Source organism: Idiotropiscis lumnitzeri, chromosome 13 (assembly GCF_059441095.1).
Source record: "Idiotropiscis lumnitzeri isolate Australia: NSW breed Sydney's pygmy pipehorse chromosome 13, RoL_Ilum_1.0, whole genome shotgun sequence".
NCBI classification, from domain to species: Eukaryota; Metazoa; Chordata; class Actinopteri; order Syngnathiformes; family Syngnathidae; genus Idiotropiscis; species Idiotropiscis lumnitzeri.
This window is the reverse complement of record NC_142403.1, coordinates 3,932,057-3,950,034: the sequence shown is the minus strand read 5'-3', so window position 1 is coordinate 3,950,034 and position 17,978 is coordinate 3,932,057. Positions and strand designations below refer to the sequence as shown.

Here is a 17,978-nt window from a genome sequence, read left to right as displayed (position 1 = left end):
GAAAAAATACATTTTCAGTACATCCACATCTATATTAATGAATGCTGAATTACTCACCAGACTATGCAAATAGGTATATTATTTTATTTGCATTATTAATCCTATTTCTGGTAAGAATTTCTCTGAATTCAGACCAATATATACTGTAGTTAGGTAATAACACCGGTGACAATAATCCTGCACAGTAATTACAAGATTGAAGTCGTAAATATCATATAGTTGCCCTGATGTGACCTAACAGGGGCAAAAACCCAAATTTGCACAGGAGAAAAGTTAGTAAGAATTAAGGAAATTCCTGAGGCCATATGACCTTTTCTCTTAGTCCTACACACTGATGTTTGCAAGAGATTCCAAAGGGGCCCAGCCAGAAAAGGAGCTTATTTTCAGCATAACTACTTCAACATCTGCAAAGTACCACTTAATATCCCAGAGCAAGGTTACTAATGCTAGAAAATCCGAGTATGGAGTAAAGGGGGGTGTCCTTTGAAATTGTTTGCAAAACCTGGTCCAGACAATAATGAATGTTGGTAACACACACAGCAAACAATTGGAGCAATATATTTTTTGCGGCTTTGCACAAGACTACTTACGACAGTTCTCCTCGTCACTGTTGTCCGAGCAGTCGTCATCATCATCACATCTCCAAAGGGTTGGGATGCACCTTCCATTGTTGCACTTAAACTGGCCAGCTTCACACTGCGATTCTGTATGAATTCCTGTGTTTGAATACAACAAGGAGTCAGTAATCTACCATGTCCTTTTATTTAGAAGCAGAATGAAGCAATTTAAGCACTGGTTCATCTTGATAGAAAGATCACGTTTTCACAAGATGATTTCTATTTACCAGTAAACTGTGTCGTTTCATTCACAATTAAATACTTTGCATGCAGTGTGCTCTAAAGTTTTAGTTTCCGTTTGATTTACACTCTCGTCACATCTATAATATATTTCAGACGTTTTATTTCATCGCATTAATATTTCCGACTAATTTGCCTTTTTATTTTATTCAGTTGTGCCAGTGGACTACTTTGGCTGCTCGTTTGCAAGACTTATTTGGGCAGATTCTACCCTACATTGTGTGTCTCAGCAAAATGACAAAACAGAGATCGCAGCCCATATTTACACACATCGTCCACACGCTGCATGTTAAACACGTGCATTCTGTCCCCACTCGCTTTGCGCACTGTATGCTCCACCTGCCCCCACGGCACATTGTCACCTTCTGTCACCATTGAGGTTCCCGTTCCATTCGCGTGTGATGGCAAGTCTTTTCCAAGACACGAGAATCAAACGTCCGGTCGTGTTGCGGTGCGTGATGATGACCACTCGTTCCAAATGTGGCAAAACGTCTTACCTTTCGTGCAATGGAGCTCCATTAGCAGCAAATGAAACAGCGCGAGCTTGCAGACTTCTTTCCACATCTTTAAGTCCTCCGGTTGTTCATGCAATAGAAACCCCGCCGAGTGACCCCTAAGATGTCGCTCTAGTTCCTCAGCCTGTGTAAATGTGTGTGACCCGCTCGGCTCTCTCCTTTCTCTCCTTGCTCTGCCTCTGCCTGCGCTGCCGTTTGAATCCGTGACGTTTATGGGCGGGATGGATGAGGTTGAGGGTGGTGTGTGGTAATTGGCAGTTAGTTTAAAAACCAGCTTGGGAGGTCGTACCTGCTGGCATTGCTGAGTCACGATGAGAGCGAAGCATCCCGGAATATTAGAAAAACGGTCGCTAACTTTGGCACGTCTCGCTCCACATCAGGGCTGGACCTGCTTAAAGTAGTCACAAGTGCAGAGTTCTCAAATGTCCGAAGTAAAATGGCAGAGTAGCCGCCTCACTAAAATATGCACGAAGTTGCGCTCGCTACCTTTTTATTCAAATTTATTTTTGAAGCAATCGGAGGTAAAAATAAGCATAGGTGGGAGTTAAAGGGACACTTGAGTGGGATGAACATTGGCATTTATATAATAGGTCCGCATGTATGATGTCATCACTACCCCCCCTCCACGTACACGCACACACATAAAATAAAAATAAAAAAAAACAATCGTTTGGATTTTTTTTCTTTTATTTTATGGGGATGACAAAAGCCACTAATAGGCCCGCCCCTTTTGGAGCTCGGCTTGTTTTTTGTCCCATCTCTGCCAGGCGACGTCTTCCTGGTGAGGCAGGCATTGTAAAACGGATCGTGTCCTGGCATGGGTTGTCACTGAGTTTCTAAAACGGTAATTAATTGTCACGAAAATTCATATACTCATTCCTACTGTTGTCCATTTAAACCTGTGAAAATATAAAAGAGATCTGCAGAATATTTTGAATTTATTGATTTCAAATGCACGCTCCTTTGAAGAAAAGCCACTATCACCACCACGAAATTAGAAATAGTGTGCTTTTTTTTAAAAATATTTTTTACAGGTTGAAGTGGACAATACTAGTAATGTGAATATGAATTTTTGTGGCAATTCGTAATAGTTTTCAGAGATTTATAGCAAGGCAAAAGATTTGTTACTGGCAGAGGTAGTAATTCGTCATGCTTTAGTAGGTCTATGAGTTCTCATCAGTATTTCGGGCCTGCTTAGTAGGTCCGAGTCAGCCAAACAGCACCGAGATTGGATTTACCGCAACCACGTCACACACAGATGCCGCACAACTGACACACAGCCAAATAGATAAAAAATAAAACAGTGTCGTATATATCTCAGTCCCACAGACCTCAATGATGTTTGTGCCATATTATTTTTATTTCCTCGATCACCACACTGCGTGTGAGTGTGTCGGCTGTTTTTATTAGATTTTTTTTTCTTTATTTGGCTGCGTGTCTGCTTGTGCAATGCCTACGTGTGACTTGAAAATTATAAAATAGTTATTCTAATAATTGGCTGTCACCGGTAAAGGACTGACTGGGTCCACATTGGTCAGCCTGAAATACTGACGGGAACTTAATAATGGACTGCTGATGCCCACCTCTGGTTACATCTCCATAGGCAGAAAGGCAGGCAGCCAGGGCTATTAGATCCCGCTTGGTACTGTGGCATGATTACCTTTAAATAGCTAAACAGACAAGGTTAGCAGAAGAAGAGCAGCTTCTTACCATCCAGACATGGGTATTGGACACCTGCCGTCGCTCATGCAGTTGAGCTCGGCATCGTGGGCGTCAATTTGAGATAAATCAGTCATTGACATTAAGCCCTGGATGCTGGCTTGGCGAAATTTCCGCATCACGGTGTGACCGGCGCTCCCTAATAAGTTTAGAAAAAAATGGATGGACTTTGAAAAGCTCTGTGTCATGGACACCCGCCGTCCAGGCAGCCGAAGAAGCTCGGTGCTCACCATGTTCACTACCGCTGGTCAGGCAGCCAGGAGCAAGGCTTTCAACGATGCTGTCACTGGACATCACCGTCGCGCTCGCACACCGTACATTTATCCATAGCGGAGTGAACGCTTTAATTCTGTCCAGCCAGAGATGCAGCGGCGTTGCAGTGCGAATGTCAAAATTTCTAATTTGGACTTGGAAAGATTTGGAGGACCGGACTTCCAGTGATGAGGCTGACCCTTCAGTCGAGTGAGGCCATTTTAAGCACTTCATTTTTGCAACGGTGGTACCCCATAGATAAAGTAAAGTAAAGAAAATCTAAGTCAACCTAAGTCATACAGATGTAAATGTAAGAAATAACGACCTATAAACAATTTATCTTGTGAAAAAACTTCTCAGAAGGGTCTTTTAGTAGATTGGTGTCTTATGAAAGAAAACAGACAGACATGATAGAGACTGCAGCTACACACAGTCTGCTCTGTTCTTGCAGTTTTAAATCAACCATGGAAAGGCTTAACGTTTTGTGATATTTTCAGAGGGTGAAGTCGGCGTAAGTTCAGATGTTCACATACATTTTGGGGCCCACCCATCCCCGTTTTTCCGACATTATTAGCAACTTATTTATATTGACTTGTAATGGACAAATTGTGATTGGTCCCTCCTGAGACTCCCGGGAAAACATGGAGGGATGAGGGAAGGCGTGGCCGGTTTTAAAGTTGTTCGTTTTGTATTGATTTCTCCTAAACAAATTGATTTAATTGAAAATACAAGATAATGTAATTTTACTGATTAAAAAAAAAAGTGCTTGTCAGCGAAAAATGGACCATCCCCGCCGGATGATCCCTTTATGTCACATAGAGGTATGTGCAAGTAACAAATAAGTCTAAGTCATTAACTTCAGGTTTCAAACACTCCCCAAGTTGCTGTGGGTAAGTCTTATTAATACATGATTATTTTATTGCAGTGCCCTTATTTGTTTACTGAGTCATAATTAGGCCTGTGCTGAAAATAATGAATTTTAAAAACCATTGATGATCAATAAATAGTTTTTAAAATGAACACAAATAAACCAACAATCCATTTTTTAATATTCCCTTTGTCAATACTGATCAATTAAAGGAATGTTTGGGGTGTTAAAAATGTCCAGCTTTATGCTTGTTTTCCTTACGAGGACCAAGTCTGTCTGTGTGTCCCGAACCAGAAGTAATTGTACGAGTGGTAGATAATTTGATTGTTTGTCCCAAAAAAATACATGTACTATATTTCTAACATAATTCTAGCCACATATTGGGTTGTTCTGGATGCTTTGTGATAGTATGGATGTAAATAATTGTATGGAAAAAAAAATGTCTATAAGACCCTCTCCCTTCTTTTTAATCATAGGGTGGAACGGCTATGATGGTTCTTTGAGGTATAAAATGTCAGTACGACATTGCGCTCCACTAGACTGGAGGTAGTGGGTTTTATTGACCTGTCAAATGCGGTTCACCTCTGCTGTTTTCGTTATGTCTTCATACCATGACATGCACCTTTTTCACAGAGAGCTGGAACTGCCACCCCTTGCGCAATGAGGGGAATCTGACTGCTGAATAACTCTGGTTCATTAATCATCTTTGCATTTACAGTTGGTGACACAGCCATGATTTACTTAGATTTAGTGCTGGTGTTCTCATTTATGTACTTTCCTAAGAATTGATGGAATACCAAGTGCCAAAAGTGTGTCTGTTATATCTACGTTAATTTGGAGATTTCTTTTGTTTTGTTTGGTTGTTTTTATAGTTACAAAACACTATTATTAATCTGTTATTCAAAGAAAAAGTAGTCATTGCTAAATTTGAAAATGTAAAAAATGGTGCATGTGCACAATTAATGGAATAAGTGTAATCATATAAAAAAATTGCTTTTTTTCTTGTTTTGGATAAAAGCTCTTTATTTGGTCATCTGATGTCATTTGCAGCTCATTCCTGAGAAAAAAAATGCAGCTTTTACAAACTCATCCTGGTGTATTTTTAAAAGTGCAAAATACCTGAAAATATATGAGCAACAGAACAAATTAAATTCACTAGTCCAGCCATATAAGAATTAATTACGTCACTGTTAATTGTTCTTTAACATGTCCCATGTTATACAATCATGGACATGTCGACTAAATACTGCAATTATCTTTTCAGTTCCCTACTGGTGAGTTAAAGACATTTGTTTGTGTTAGTTAAATTCTCTGGTCAAGTCTAATTAATGTAATTTCTCGCAGCTGAGCAGTTACAGCTGATATTAAGTTGATATTTGAAACAAATCCATATCAACGACTGACAAGCTTTATGAGAAAACTAAATGATACGCATATAGAATTGGCAAAATTCCTGCAGGCAACAAAATCACTTATTGTACTACTTATAAGTAGGATGAAGTAAATTATGACTACACTGCAGCACGAAGCAACTTCAGGCAGTTCAGTTTGGCTCAACATGGCTACTCATGCCAATTTTAGAAATTACTTCATCACGTGAATAAAACATGTAACTATAGTGCAAATGGACATTTAAAGCATAACATCATTTCATAAAGAACACAGAAAAAAATTGCGAGAACATGATTTTGCGCTTTTTTCCTTTTATTTTTTTGCTGTAATTGTTTTTGTGATTCATAGCCTGCTATGTAGTTGAACTCATGACACATATCATGTTAATTATTTGTCTTTCTAGCAATATTTCATTTCAATTAAATGTGGTAAAGTTTTAACCCTTATGTCGAATCCAAGCTAGCTCATTGCTAACGCACTCAGGGACAATCGTAACAAATTTGCTTGGGGAAAGTAGTAACATTTATAAAATGATACAATTGACTCCAAGCTTACTTTGACTTGAATGCATCAGAATGAATTAGATTTTTATTACAAACAATCGAGCCACATTTGAGGATGTAAGTTTGCACCTTCACAAGGAACTGATCATCCAGGTCCCTCCTCTGCGCCAGCTACCAAATAAACGTCGACTATGATGATACAGACTATAGCAAACTGCTGCTCCTCCAATGAACCAAGCCACTCAAAAATGCTGCAGTCTTTACTGAAGAAACACTGGCTTGGCTGAACTTTAACCCAACTGTTGTACCCTCAACAAAAGCCAAGACAAAAACAAATTTCATTTAATAAATAGAAGAGGAAACAAACAGATATAAATCACCCGTCTGTCAAGCTGAAACTGGAAGTAGAACAGAAGATGAATTTTTGAGAAGGTGAAATAAGAAAATATGCCTGCCCAAAAGTAGAAAAGAAAAATGTTTGTTGTAGCTAGTGTACAGTGGCACCTTCTGTACAATTTTATTCTTGGAAAAAAATACAGTGTATCAGTATGTGTTTTTTAAGTCCTATATTCTGCAGAACCACACTCATTTGGTTTAAATGTTTTGAGCAAAAAAGCTTTCAATATCTTTAGGCCTTATCATTGCCTTTATTTCGTAATGTTACATTTCACCCCAATTTATGTTCCAACTGATCCGGACCGTGGGGTCAATTATATAATTTCACTCATTGTATAAGAAATGGAGTCATGCATTTTTGTGTTGGCCAGGCATTTTCCAATACATATATTAGTTGATACTTGACGCTAAAGTTACAACCGCCCCTGTCTCCGCTACATAATCAATAACATGATTACATAAACAAAAGGTGTCATTTCATAAAAGCACGTGTCACTTGAACATTTCTACCCTCAGTCTGGAGTTTTGTTACAACATGAGGGGAAACACAGAACAATTGTAGCATTTAATATCAGTTTACATGACAATGAAAACATATTTATGTTGGGGAAGGGTGTTATTGGTGTGTAATGGACTTCTTAAAAATGCTGTTAAAATGATCCACAATATACTGAAGTGATAACATTTCAGTCCAATGAGGACTGTTTATTCTGTGGGATGAACCAGAAACAATATGTGCACAGCTGGTATTGGCCTACATCCTCCTCCGGTTTGAGTTGAGTGCAATATGATTCATGCAGGCAAAAGTACCACACATGTATACTGTGTCATGTCTCATCCATCAAGCCCAGAGGAATACACCATTTGTGCTGCACCTCAGTGCTGCCCCGCAGTAGCAATGAGCTCCAAATAAGAAGGTGAACTAGAGCAGAAGAGCAAGTTCGCTGTGCACACTCAGTTGACAACTGCCAAATGTTGAAAGAAAGTCTATAGGTTCCGAGTTCAAGGATTAAAATGTTGTACATTATCATGCAACAAATATGTATGTCTTCAGCATCTCAAGAATCTAAATTCAACTCAGCACCAGACAGTCACAATAACATTAATAACCAGGGGGGAAATTTCAATTTACACATGATACTGTTCTAAATTGGCTCCAGCCTCGATTCACATCTCTGAATTTCCAGATCATTGCATTCAGTAGCTGAGGCTCGTGTGCCTCAGTATCGAGAGCACATCTGCGACCCCAAAACGAACCATTGCATATTGTGAGGATATACAGGACTGAATGACAATTCTTTTTCTATATTGTGCCTTTTTCCCCCCTTTTGTAGTAAATTGTAACACATCGTCACAGTTAAGTTAAACTTTGATCTTTGTCTATCATGTGAATGCATGTGACTTACTGTGTCATCTCTGTGACTTTTACACGTGACCACTGACACACCATCATTTTGTCTAAGTACGTTTGAACTAATGTTGGAAAATCTAATCAATGGATATCATTTGTATGATAATAGACAACTTAGAAGAGTAGTCTGACCTAACTCAGTCTTATCGAGCTCATGAGGAAGTGAGATTCAACAGCCACGCAGGAAGATTGCAGTTGCAAACAGTCACCCAATTTCCACACTCAACTGTTTCACCCCCCCGCCTCCATGAGGTCAGTGCTGAAATTGTGTTCATCGGTCATCCCTGCATATTGCAATTCATCGTGGGTGCCGGACAGTGAGCGAGTCAGAGTGATACCTTCAGACCTTAAAGTGATTACTTTACCACTCAGTCTCTTTATCTGTCTCCATTTGTCTCTGTTCTCCTCTTATTCTTTTTCTTTCTCCCTCAGCTGCTCCATCCACACATACTCTCTCCTCTCAGACTGTAGTGTTGTTGGGAGCGGGCAACCCATCTGGTGGTCAACAAATTATCTATCTTTCCTGCAGAGCGTTGCTCCGTGTAAATAGTGTATTGGCACAGCGCTTGTGTGTGAGTGGAGAGTGCACAGCTATGCCATTACAGCTTGTGACCCAAAAAGCATGATTGAGGTGTTTTCAATAGCTGGCCAGGTGCCTGGTTGAGGGGAAAATGTGCTGTATAAAATGTGGACATCAGTATCAACATTTCAACAACTAAAGACTCAAATTATTGTTATTGTTTATGTTTACAGCTTCACCATCAGTCCAGTATTTTTAGAAAGACTTTGTGATTACTTGAGTAACTCAATAACAGCATCCCCACCCTCAGGACGGTATGGACTATCCTTTTCCCATTTGTGCTCTCTAATTCAAGCATTAAATCATCAAATAATTTCTATAGATTTTATTTTGTAGTAATTAGTAATGAAATGGGAAGGGGGAATGTATCAACGTGAGAGTATGTATTTTTATTTGGCAAATGTAGCGTAGTAAAGGTGAAAAATGCAGCCCCAGAGGAGCACTGCTGCCCTCATAAATGTTCTTTACTATTCTAATGTACTTCTCTGGGACTTTCGACTTCCTCATACCTGAACACAGTTCTTTCCTGAGCAACCAATCATGGGCTTTCTCTTGATCTACAAAGACAGTAAATATGCATTTAATTATTGTTATTCATTTACTTATTTGCCAATTCTTGAGGTAAATTTTTATTCAACGGTTTGACTTTGTATAGCGCTCTTGTTGAGCTCAGCATATCCACATCAAGATGTGCTGTTGCATTGGAAGGGTGTTGCTGATGGCATCATTTTGCATTGGAATTGAAATCAAACATCACTGTAATTTAGTCATTGCTGACAGCTAACCGGCCACCTCCTATTGAAGGATGGCTTTTCATCTTTATGGAGACATAATCACGCACGTTCTAGACGTGATATCTCACTACATAAACCCCATGCATAATTCAGAAGTAAAAAATTCCTCATGCTCTAGTAATCTGGTTAAATAATTTGGGATTACATAGTCTTAGCTGCACACCATTTAAGGGGATCTCAGATCCCCTGCTCATGAAATGCCCTCTCTTGTGCGGTACAAAGGGTATTTCAGACCTCCACGTATTTGCAGACAGATAATCTGAGTGGCTTCAGCAATGAACACAAGCATGGTTTAATATCTGTCATTCTTTGTTAACTGCTAATAGGAATGTTTATCCCGCCCCCCAGGCCGAGATGTGACATTGACTCCGGCACTTTAATGAGGACCCATACTGGGCCGCGGACCATGATTGGTCCTTAAAAGGGAAAGCCTGTATTTTCTAATTTGCCATGTCAAACAAATGTCACATTCATGACATTTATTGTCCACGGTCATTGAATTAAACTCAACTGTACAACCTGCCACAGTACCTTTTTTTTCTCTTCAATCTACATCCAGTCTAAATCAGAGCCAATTTCACACTAATGTGGCTTTGTCCTTTTTCCAATAGTTTCACCATTATACAGACAAACGTCTCAATAGTTTAGCCCTTTCCTTTCACTGCTTATATCAGTATTCTTCCACCATCAGGATAAAGAGAGCCGCATTGCTTATTCACATCGGTCCTTTTGGGGGATTAAGATAGTCGAGAGGTAACCAGGAGACAGATGAAGCATATAGAAGGAAAAGAAGGAGAAGGAAAGTGAGAAAAGAGAACGTATTGGAAGAAGGCTGACAAAGGTGGGGTGGAAAGGATACAAAGCAGCCAGAAAGGGCACTCCTCCCTCAGAGTCCTCAACCTTGCGATCCCCTGGGAAACTAGCAAGAGGTATTGAAGGAAGATATAGAGGGAAGTCAGATCATTACGCAGAAAAGGGTGAAAGTTCACAGCACGGAGCCGTCTGGTGATGGAGAGGACTATAGTACCTTATTGGTTGCATTTTGTATGAAAGCAAGGCTTGTGGAAAAAACACAAACACAATAATTCTGCTCTTTTCCACTTTATTAGAGGAGAAAATTCCCAGTGAAATAAAGTCCAATTACTTATGGATGCATCAAAGTAACTCTATTGGTGGGCCAAAAAGTGAGACGAGACGGGTGGTTTTGTGTAAACGTGTTGATTGAATAAGATTTGTGACCAAGATTTGGGTGGTTGGGGAAGTTCCTTGGCTTGGATGTTGCGAATGAGGCGGAGAGATTATCCACTGGATCTGTTGGGGTGAATTTGAGGCTAATGGAGGGGAAAGGGGGAACAGTGCAATGTAGGTACATTCATTGGCGCTGGAATAATCTGGCAGGCATCGTGATGTTAAACCAACGGGTTCCATTGCCGATCTGGCGCAGGTGCACGAGAGAGTTAGTGCGATGTTGCCAGAACGACCGCTCACCAAACCGCCCCAAAGCAAAGCCCCAAAAGAAATTGCTTTCTCAATCTCGTTTTGTAAAATGACTTTTTTAGTAAAGAAAAAAAAAACATTATCTTTAACAAGCTCTAAAATAAAGTGAGCACAATGGCATATGTGTTGAGTGTACAAACACACGTCATTGGGTAAAGTGATATTTCTGAAGCTAACATGAAAAGAACTCAAGATCATAAGAAGTAAAATAAATTTCATTTAAATAAACAAGTGAAAAACTCTAACATATTTCCTCTTGCATTAATTTGAACTAGTTCGGTAAAATCAGAAACCCCCCCCAAAAAAATTGGGGCTTTTTTTTTTTTTTTTTGCATCAGTAATCCTTTTGCAGGACTGTTGAACATTATTTTTTCCAAGCAGTTTCATCCCAGTATTCACATTCAGTAGGTTCATGGTGACTGTATGAATTTGAATGAACGATGTGTGTTACACTGAACCATGCTCAGTCAGCACTGCTCACTCTCTCACACCTCCACCATTCCCCACAGGGCAGATCATAACATTATCCAGTGCAAAATGAAAATATCCTCATCTAAATGCAAATCATAAACGGCATTTCCAATTATTTTCTCACTGTGTCTAATTTCCATTTACTCACAGGCATCTTTGTGGCTTTTCACTTGCTCAGTATTATTCTGAACTTTCAACTGGAATCCAAGAATAATGTAAAGAACAGACCTGTCTCCACACCTCAGAAATAAGGAGGGCACATGAATGCATGCGGGGGACATTATTATTTTATGTAGACAATCCTTACTTTTCCTCATATATTTAATGCTATTATACTCTATTCACACAGCATTGCCACCCTTACATCATCATTAGTCTTGAATGGCTTCCTTTACAACAACCAGAGCCAGCTCACCTATTACGTGATAGGACGATGTTAAGGGCATGTGGACTCCACGGGGCACCAAAACTCAAGTGGAGATTCACCTTCAATATACTGTACCTTTCTACGATTGACTGCCAACCAACCAATCCAGGGTGTAACCCCGCATACTGCCTGAAGATAGGCTCTAGCTATCTCCATGCAGATAATCAAGCCATATGAATCTATATTATCAATTCTGCAAATTCTTACTAAGGAGGAGTAGAGTAACTCAGTATAAACAATTACCATAATTAAGTGGAGATGATCAAGGTGAATTATTTTGGAATCATATTGCATTATATATATATATATATATATATATATATATATATATATATCACAACACCATAAAAGCTATTATGATGAAAGACATGGGACATGGTCCATTTGGGCTCAGTGTCCCAGACCGGATACAGATGCAGTTTTGTCTGAGAAATTCCTTCTGACAGGGGACTCTGCTTGACGTTCCCAACAGAGAATCACTATACGTTTGGGCCAGCCAGGTTGGAGCGGTATCTTCCCCACCATCGCTTTGCCCTTTTCTTCACTCGAATGTCCAAAATATAAAAACGTAAATGTAAAACGTAAATCCAATTACAAGATTCAAGTGGATCACCGAAATGCGGCCTAGGGTGTCCAGGTTCCAAGTAAACATACGGACTCCCGGTGTTTGTTTTGGACAATCCGTGATGAGCATTTAAGTCCAGTCACAGATCACCGCATGAGTTCTGATCGGGGGGCATTCCTCCCAGTCGAGCCCTTCCAAGTTTCATGTGAGCAATGACAGTGAGACTTGGGTAGATTTCCCCCAGCAGAATGATGGGATTTTATTGCCTTCTATATTTGAACTGACACATATATTTACAGAACACGTAAAAAAAAAAAATCAGAGCAAAGATGTCCCCTACACAGGTCTCAAAACTCTAGGCAGTGAGAGCATGGAAGTAAGCATCAATAAATTAACAATGCAAATATCAAACCTTTACCGTTTGGAGATTTTGCTGACACTGATCCATTTTTCTGTGGGAACCTATGCAAATGTGGACCTAACACTCACGACTGTTTCACACACACACGCACACGCACGCATACACACTCAAATACAAATCTTTGGGACTGGCATGTACAGTTTCAAGTTTTCTGCCATTACCCACCAGTTTTCTTCAGAAAAGTACAAAAGAATTTGAAAATCATTTTAAAAGTTCACTTTAGTTAAAGTCATCAAATTTCAGGGTGAAAGAATGACATTGAGAGTATTTTTTCAATTACTGCCAAATGTCAAAACCTGTCAAATTTAAAGTCTTGGAAAAAAAAAAACGTATTTCAAGACTAAATGCTATTTAGACCATGTTTAATTGTGCTATGCTTCCACTGTTGGTTAGATTTACAGATGGTGACTTGTTATTATCGTTATTGTGTCCTCATGAGCTTTTGTTGGCATCTATACGTCACTCTGTGTTTTTCACTGATGTCAAACTCGCACTGACATTGTATACATGCACTTGTATTGGCAAAAATCTGTGACATTTCAGATTTGTATCCACATTTGGGAGACCCCTGAGGATAACATCTGTTTATTCCTGCTGTCATGATACATGTCCGCAATAAATCAGAATTGTGTCACTTGCTGCATGAAGTGTAAATTCTTTATAAAAGGACACACAAAGAGGCTGGAGACCAGCTGTCATGACACTAAAAGTATACAGTGTCTCTTAACCCAACACACAGTGGATGACCAATTATTTGTCACTCAGCAGGGATTAATGTGGAAATAAGCAACATGTTAATGAAGTGAGATGCAAAGTAGGCTCTAGGGGCGACCTGCCTTGTATTCAGAGAAGCATTTAAACGGAATTAAGAACAAGAGGATGAAGAGTGAAAATTAAGATCAAGTCTAATCCTTCAGTCAAAGCCGTAAACAACGTATCGACAAGACACAAGCGAGAACAAACTTGTTTACTTCGGAGAGAAAAAATTAATCCTTGCTCACTTTTAAATGCAGGTATTATATGTTTTCAAATGAATAGTTTAATGCATGGTGGAGCTTATAGGGAATACAAATTGCCGATTCTTCATCATATCATTTTGTGATTGGAGGAGAGCTGCTGACTGAAGAAATTGTGTTTGTGTTATATTAATTGTTAATTGTGTGAATGCCACTTCCGTGTACTTCTACATCCGTGCATTCATCATGAATTTGAATGTCTGTCTGCATAAATTGAATAGAGTGATGAGATGTGAGCCTCAGTTGGTGTTAGAGGACAAGTACAAATACAGCGGTTCATGTTCTCCACAGGGGTTATGGTGATATTGCTCTGACATAAGTCTCCCTTAAGGATTAGGTGAAAGGATTTAGACAGTAAGAATGAGCTTCTGATTTATTCTGCTGGATCTATCATTTGCTATCTGATAGGGGTCGGAATTGACCACCACATGTTGCCACTACTGAGCCCAACAAGGGGTGATTAAAATAGGTCAAGTCCAGCTTTGGGAAGATCGTCTTTGTCATCTCTTAAACCCTTGGGTTGCCTTGAAGAAAAGATCTTATTGGTAGGAAGTCAGAATTCTCCTGTTTACGCAGCTTCATGTTATGATGTCTTTTAAAGTAGATAATGAAAACCACGAACCAAGTTAGTCTTAGTGAAGCATCAAATGAACATAGCATGACGGTGATTTGCATGGTTTGAGTAATTGTCATGCTTTGAGCTCGTGTTGAGACTGGAACAGATCATTTCTGTTTTCTTCGTTACAGATTCTGTCACGATTGAGTCTTTGATTTTGTGTTATCTGAAGTTTTGTGTTTTTCTGCGTGCCATGATCTTAATGTTCTTAACTTCCCTGGCTGCTTGTCATGAAATTATGTCCGGTCTTTTATCTTATGATACCTGTTGCAATGACAATAAAGACATTCATATTTTTATTTAATGCGGCTTTCTTTTGTTACACAACAAATTTAACATGAAAAATGCTAAATAAAGATGAAATAAGGAACTGCAGGCTGTGAGAAGAATCTACAAGACAATCTTCCATAAATATATACGGTTATATTGTAAATTACATTTCATGAGGGTCTGAAAAGGATTAAAAATTGAATTGTTGTATTTCCAATGTGAATTATTAAATATTTGCCTAAGACGTTATTTCATGTGGAACATGGTTTATAGAGCAACTTTACGGAGATGTTTTGTTTTATGTTTTAATGTGTGCTCTAATTTTCCTGCTAATTTATTACACCATATGGAATGCGCGCTTTGTTACAGCTCCAGCTGTTGTGAAATGCGCTATATCAATAAAGTTGTATTGTATTGTATTGTAATCGTCCGCTGAAGGATGATTATAAGGGAACGTTGGAATATTTTAATTAATAAAGGAATTCAATTTTTTTTAACAGAAAAAAAGTAAGCACAAAGTTACCCCAGCTGGGCGTCAAACTCATGCCATAAAAATCACTACATGTCACTGCTAAAATAAGATTAAGTCCATAAATCCATCCTATCTTTTCTTTCCCATGTCGCATGGAGTCCACGTTCTTCTCTCGAAACAGGTTGAAGTGAATCCCTGAGTTGAATACGGAGACAAAACTAGATACACTGTTCAAGCCTGACTTTAACCCAAACATCAAGACCAAATTTGCAGCTGGGCCTACCGTCAACAACATATGTTCCTCTGTGTTGAATGAATGGATTGTTGCCAAAATTGGGTCAGAGGCATGTTCCTTGTGGATTGCTCACATGACAGAGAAACCATTTGTTTCATTCAACAAAGTCCCCGGATGACTGATTATTTTGGTTTGAAAAATCCTGGCCATATGGTGTTTGGAAAGTGGAGAGAATCCCCAAAACATAAAGCATGGCCAAGGTGGAGGGCAAGCTTGATTACTTGCAAATACAAAATGATTCTGTTACTTGCACGAGCACATTTACCACAGGATTGGTAGAGCTTGCAGTCTTAAATGTAAAAACTTTATCACCTGACAGTAGAATATTAATCAAATAATCTTTAAAAAATTAATAAATCAAGCATTTCTGATCTTGTCTTGAATCAAATGATTATTTCTTAACTTGTCTCAGCATGAAAACATTGGCCAATCAGAGAATGTAGAGACGGAAGGCGTGACTGAGTCAATCCTTTTTCCCTTCATGCAACGCACGCGCACTCTCATACACACTCAGTCTGCCAGTCCCCGGCCGCAGCACACAGCCCAATCACGCTGATAGTCCCTGGTCCAAAAAAAAAAAGTTGGTCCTAGGTCACATTATTGAACCCTGTGAGCAACTAAGGCAAAAATATAAAATTGGACAGTCCTTGAGACAAATGAAGGGTAAACATTTAAAACTGTGATTTCCTGTGTTTAAACAGCTGCATCACCTGGAAAATCACCAGCAAAGTTGTCGTCAACGGTTCGCCAGATAAATTGATCTCACCTTTCTTATAAATTTACCTGATAATACATTCCAGAAAATTAATCAAACTGATAACATCAGAATCAGAAAGCTCTTCATTGTCATTGTACTCAGTGTGCAACGATATTAGAGAGCTCCCCACTCCAGTGCAATACAACAATAATTTAATTAAATTTATAAATTAGATTAATTCAAGATTAAATAATTAAATAGAAAATAAATAAAAAACACATTATGTCACTGTGTGCTAGTTGTGTGTGAGAGTTCAGCATGGAGATGGCTCTCGAGAAGAAACTGTTTTTCAGTCTATTAGTCTTTGTTTTGATCCACCTGTAGTGCCTGTCAGAGGGCAACATGTCGAACTCATCTCATGTTTTGCAACTTTTCGACATGAGTAAGCCATGCTACCAACGTAGCTGCCTTGCCTTACATTGGAATACAGTGCACGTTGTACATACAGCTGCACATCAGATGAATGCTCCGTTGGGGCAGGGCTTGCAGCCACAGGGGTGGTGGGGTGGTGGAGTGCCAGCAGCTTCAAAAGTGCACACTTCATCTTTAATTTCAACTGCAGAGGATGTTTACAAATATGCACTGCTTCCAACTTGTGTGTGATATTCTACCGCAAATAACATCTTAATAACACCTATTCACATATTCTGAGGAGCAGTTACCTACAGTATATCGGTAGACACACAGATAACAACATTAGTTACTTGTGTGCATATTGAGAGTTTATTAAAAACAGTATTTACAAAAATGCACACTCATTTGACAATATTAAAACGTAATGAACTAAATTTACTTCCATGTATAGAAGGTAATTGGACCCAAGAACAAGCAGTGTCAGAGATGGCAAAACAAGGGATTTATTTTGGGTGAGAATGAAAGTGAGGCAATGTGTCCGGGGTTCCGATACCTCGAGGGTCGAGTCTGTGGGGATGGCAATCTAAAATCTGGAGAATGAAGACAGCGGTGAGGTAGGGCTTGGGTGGGTAGGCAGAAAACTTCAGGCAGACACGAGAGGACACAAAAGCACAGAGAGACTGGTTAGCGTAACGAGCCAAACCACACAGCAGAGTAATCACTGGCCGCACAGATATGGGCCATTATGCCAAAACATCGGCGGGAATAATCTGGCACCTGACTCCTGGCTGCACCGACAGGTGCGCAGGGGCATGAGCCTGAAGCTGCAGGGGCGTGACCTGGAAGTGAGAGCGAGCCACACAAGCCGTGTATGGAAACACAAAAGTTCCCAAAACTCAGTGAAAACACAAGAACACAGCAGAAATTCAACATTCATTAATTTTGTTATATCGCTTTTCCTCACTAGGGTCACAGGGATTATGGACGCTATCTCAGCTGTTTTGGGGCAAGAGGTGGGATACACCCGGAACTGGTCACCAGCCAGTTGCAGGGGATAAACAAACCAACAACAGTCCACAATTAAAATTCACACCTCAGTGCAATTTCGAGTGTTCAAGCAACCTCCAATGCATGTTTTTGGCATGTCGGAGGAAATTGTGAGAGATCGCTGAATTCAGCCTTTATAGATATGGTTTTCAGAATGTTCTGTGCCGATTTGCACAATTTATGTACCAGTTCTCATTTAATTGGATTTAATTAAAAAGTGATTGTTTTTTAACAGAATTCAAAACAAAAGGGACATTCAGAATTAAATTATTAAAACAGGACTCTTGTAAGGTTAGAGAAAACATAACAGTCTGCAATCTTTATTGGTTTCTCATCACATATTGCAACCTTCACAAACTCAACACGCAACAAATATATAAGACTTTGAACAATGATGGAACTTTTAGTCAAAAGCTGAGCTTGTTTGACAACATTTTAATGTCAAGGTATTTGCAACAACAACAATCTTCCTCAAAAGTAGTC

At 39.3% G+C, this 17,978-nt stretch overlaps 1 protein-coding gene across 3 annotated transcripts in view; it reads right to left on the bottom strand.

The window, feature by feature from the left end:
- lrp8 (low density lipoprotein receptor-related protein 8, apolipoprotein e receptor) overlaps positions 1-1,569 on the bottom strand; it is a 167,993-nt gene extending 166,424 nt beyond the window's left edge. For all 3 annotated transcript variants that reach the window (XM_088313999.1, XM_088313997.1, XM_088313998.1), the window contains exons 1-2: positions 1,355-1,569; positions 591-716 (exon numbers count right to left, since the gene is read on the bottom strand). In XM_088313999.1, coding sequence (XP_088170125.1) covers positions 591-716; positions 1,355-1,421 — 193 coding nt within the window. In that variant the 5' untranslated portion in view covers positions 1,422-1,569. The remainder of the gene's footprint in view (positions 1-590; positions 717-1,354) is intronic.
- Positions 1,570-17,978: the final 16,409 nt, after the last annotated feature.